Raw genomic sequence first — 4,007 nt, 5'->3', positions numbered from 1 at the left:
TCCAAACTCTCCAACAAACAGCATGTGAGTACCTGCAGGATGCATATCCATTTCACTATCATACTTGAACGGTTTGAAATGTGTTATTTTTCACCTATTACAGAGCTGTTATTCAAAATACCTAGATGTTTATTTGCTCATTTATTCTAATGTTAATATGCTAAAAAAACAGCTTTAACGGAAAATCGTGTTCGTTCTTCCAGATCTAACAAAAATAAACTAATAATTACTTTTGTTTTCTAGTTAACAATGCTTTAAGGACTCTCTCCTCTAACACTTTGATGTTTTTCATTGATCAAAGACTTCACTGCATGCAGTTTCTTTTCCCAATAAACAATGCACTGGTCAGATGTTTTCCTAGATTATGTAATCGTTACCAGTGCAGCAGGTGGTCGTGTTTCCTCTGCTATACGCTATCCGGGTCTAACCTACACCCTGCCTGACATCAAATGAAAACAACTGCGGCTTTGCATGTAACGTGCATGTTTTGCATGTTTCAGCTCATGAGTGAGTGAGAATCTCTACGAAATAAACCTGCTCAGTTCACAGCTAGCTGACCAGGGAAAGACAAGATTTCAAGAAAACAGTAAACATTAACCAAAATGTAGAAGTGAGTCACATATTATTCAGCACCTTACCAAGTGTTGGCAGCCGGATGCTTCCTTATGAAACTAGTGAATCTGTGGTGTTGACTTTACCATTGACATTTAGTGTGGTGAAGTTCTTGTTAACTTAGTTTTACTAATTGTATTTACTTCTCATTATTTTCTGCTGCAATGATGCATTTAGCCCAAAAAAGTGATTCCAGAAGTGCCTTAAACCTGCATTATCTCTAATGTCCAGTACGGGGCGACTCCACTGGTTGCAAAAAGAAGTCAGATTGTATAGAAGTCAATGAGAAAATTACCCTACTTATAACTTAGTTTATGGTCTCAACTCGGACGGTCCAGAATACCATCTTTTGAGCTTTGGGTCTTCAGGACTCATCAACAGCAAATATTCTGATATTCGTTGCCGGCTGTGGGGTGGGACGCTGTTTATCGTCATTAAATGAAAACAACACAAGACAGATGTCCGTCCTCCACAGAGCTGGGTCTGTCTGACGTTCCTGTCTGTTATAGTGAAGGGGGGAATTGTTGGGTCTATGTAAGTCATAAGTAAGTCATAGTATGGTCTATGCTTAGTTTGTAAAGTGTCCTGAGATAACTTCTGTTATGATTTGGCACTGTAAATAAAATTGAATTGAAACACATTGATGTTTTGATTCTTTTTTTTCATAAATAATCCTGAAATTCTCAGATTCCAGCTTCTTAAATTGGAATATGTCTGGTTTGTTTACTCCTCTATGACAGTAAAACTTAATATCTTTGAGTTGGGGTCAAAACAAGATATTTTAGGACGTCAACTTGGACTTTGGGAAACACTGATCTGCATTTTTCACCATTTCCTGGACAAAACAACTAAACGATAATCAGAAAAATTAAAAGGAATCATGAGGTGCGGTTGAATATTCTGGTCCAGCCGTCGTCTCATTCACTAGTTTTGGGTCTTCTTCATATAGCACGATGTTGATTTTGTAAATTATAGTCCCCTTTAGAGTAAACAAGTTGATAAAGCAGGGTGTGCTTCAGGGCTGGGCTACATTGTGATGGACAAGTTGCTACCACAGCGGTGCCCTTGGGTTGTCCTTCAGATCCAACCGTCACCCCGACCCAGTTCCACCCTCTCGTCCAAATATGGTCACTTCTGGTTACAGAAAAAACAAGATGGCAAAGTCCAAAATGCCAAAATGCCAAACTCGAGGCTTTAAAACGTCAGCCCACAAACAAATGTGTGATGTCATGGTGTCCACTTCTTTTATTCAGCGTATGGTTCGGGATGAAACAAACTAAGAAATGTTCTGTTTCATGAAATAAAAAGACCTCTCTCTGTTTTTTTTTGCCTATTTCCAGAAGCACCGCTCAAACATGTCCCTTCTCACGCACCTGTTGGCGTGTCTGTTCGGGATGGGCTCCTGGGTCTCCATTAACGGCCTGTGGGTGGAGCTGCCCATGATTGTCCCTGAGATTCCTGAGGGTTGGTACCTGCCCTCGTACCTCTCCGTCCTCATCCAGATGGCCAACGTCGGGCCTCTCTTTGTCACCCTGATGCATCGCTTCCGGCCCGGCGCCCTGAATGAAGCAGCCGTCATATATGTCATCATCGGCCTGGGTACTGTGGCCAGCTTCCTGATGGGCTTCTTCTGGAAGGAGACTGTCGTAGTGGCAGGGGTTCCTCGCAGTGTAGCACTTCTCGTCTTAACTTTCTTCCTCGCTCTTGTTGACTGCACTTCCTCCGTCACCTTCCTGCCCTTCATGATGCGTCTCAAGCCTCAGTACCTGACCACATACTACATTGGGGAGGGCGTGAGCGGCCTGCTGCCCGCTCTGGTGGCTTTGATCCAGGGAGTGGGAGTGGTCCACTGCATAAACAGCACCCAGTCTCTGAACCACACCCTGAACTCCTCTGACAGCTCTGTGACCTTTGACCTCAGGGCCCAGTATCAGCCAGCTAACTTCTCCGCAGAGGAGTTTTTTTTCTTCCTCAGTGCCATGATGGTGGTGTGCTTGGTGGCGTTCCTTTTGCTGAACTACCACCCATCTGTGGTCAGGGAGCATCCCAGCGGCCGATACACCAACGGGGTGAAGGAGGAGTCTCAGAGAAACAGGAAGTGGGCCGAACAGAAGCCCATGATGGATCCATACAGACCTGCAAACCAGACGCGCAGAAGCAGCTTTGGCACCGGGTCTTACAGCTGGACGCAGGTGTTTTATATCTTTGTGATCCTGGCCTGGACCAACGCTCTGACCAACGTGGTGCTTCCCTCTGTGCAGTCCTACTCATGCATGCCATACGGTAACAGCATCTACCACTTATCAGCCACCATGGCTGCTGTGGCAAACCCTCTCGCCTGCTTGATCGCCATGTTCTTCCCCATAAGGTCAGTGTGCGGCTTGATACATGTTTGACTAAATTAGTCCATTTTATCCGTTTTGCTCAAAATCACAAATTTACCTCAAAGCTAATAATAAAAATAATAATAATAATAATTTGGACAGCCTGCTAGACCTCTATCCTAGTCCCTTAGTTTGCATTCAGTCTGAAATATAAGAATGAAGAAACGTAGGCAAGTAAAACAAGCAAAAGCTTATAATTAAAAAGCTGGAAGTGGTCAGTATTTGGAAATATCACTGAAGTAATCACAAAATCAATCAATAGAAGTTGATCAATTAAACTTATAATTATTTGAGCTCTACACTTCAAGAACGAGATCGCGGGTACAAGTGGCCGAAATGTGTTTCCTCAGGAGGGTGGCTGGAGTCTCCCTTAGAGAGAGGGTGAGAAGTTCAGCATCCGTGAGGAACTCGGAGTAGAGCCGCTGCTCCTTTGCGTTGAAAGGAGCCAGTTGAGGTGGTTCAGGATCCTCTGGTAAGGATGAACCCTGGGCGCCTCCCTAGGGAGGTGTTCCAGGCACGTCCAGCTGGGAGGAGGCCTCGGGGAAGACCCAGGACCAGGTGGAGAGATTAGATCTCCACACTGGCCTGGGAACGCCTCAGGATCCCCCAGTTAGAGCTGGTTAATGTGGCCCGGGAAAGGGAAGTTTGGGGTCCCCTGCAAAAGCTGCTGCCCCCGCGACCCGACCCCGGATAAGAGGTTGAAGATGAGATGAGACTAGACCTCAGTAGGTCATACTCCCAAAGTTTAAGAATCTTCACAGACACTAATATTAAATTTCTGCAGGACATTTAAGGTTATAAACTCTGACAATTCACAGTAACTGATGACACGGTTAAATTACTGTGCTCTCTCTGGCATTTGATGTATGAAAAGCACAGAAAATAGTCACGAATGCACAAAATGTAGTTACATTTCAATCAAAGTCTCAGGTTTTTGATTTGTTTTTATCTTTTAGGGCAAACATTAACAGATCCTGGTTCCCTTTAGCCATTTTTTAACAGTAATGTTTA

General features: G+C 44.2%; 1 protein-coding gene across 1 annotated transcript in view; it reads left to right on the top strand.

Moving 5' to 3' along the window:
* Nucleotides 1–4,007, top strand: part of slc52a3-2a (solute carrier family 52 member 3-2a) — a gene marked incomplete at its 3' end in the record, with an annotated part of 4,455 nt that continues 448 nt past the window's right edge. Inside the window, exons 1-2 of the mRNA XM_083925134.1 lie at nt 1–24; nt 1,953–2,980. Coding sequence (XP_083781260.1) covers nt 1,968–2,980 — 1,013 coding nt within the window. The 5' untranslated portion in view covers nt 1–24; nt 1,953–1,967. The remainder of the gene's footprint in view (nt 25–1,952; nt 2,981–4,007) is intronic.

This window comes from Echiichthys vipera, assembly GCF_963691815.1.
Source record: "Echiichthys vipera genome assembly, chromosome: 13".
NCBI classification, from domain to species: Eukaryota; Metazoa; Chordata; class Actinopteri; order Perciformes; family Trachinidae; genus Echiichthys; species Echiichthys vipera.
The sequence above is the reverse complement of the archived record's forward strand: the minus strand, read 5'-3'. Positions and strand labels throughout refer to the sequence as shown.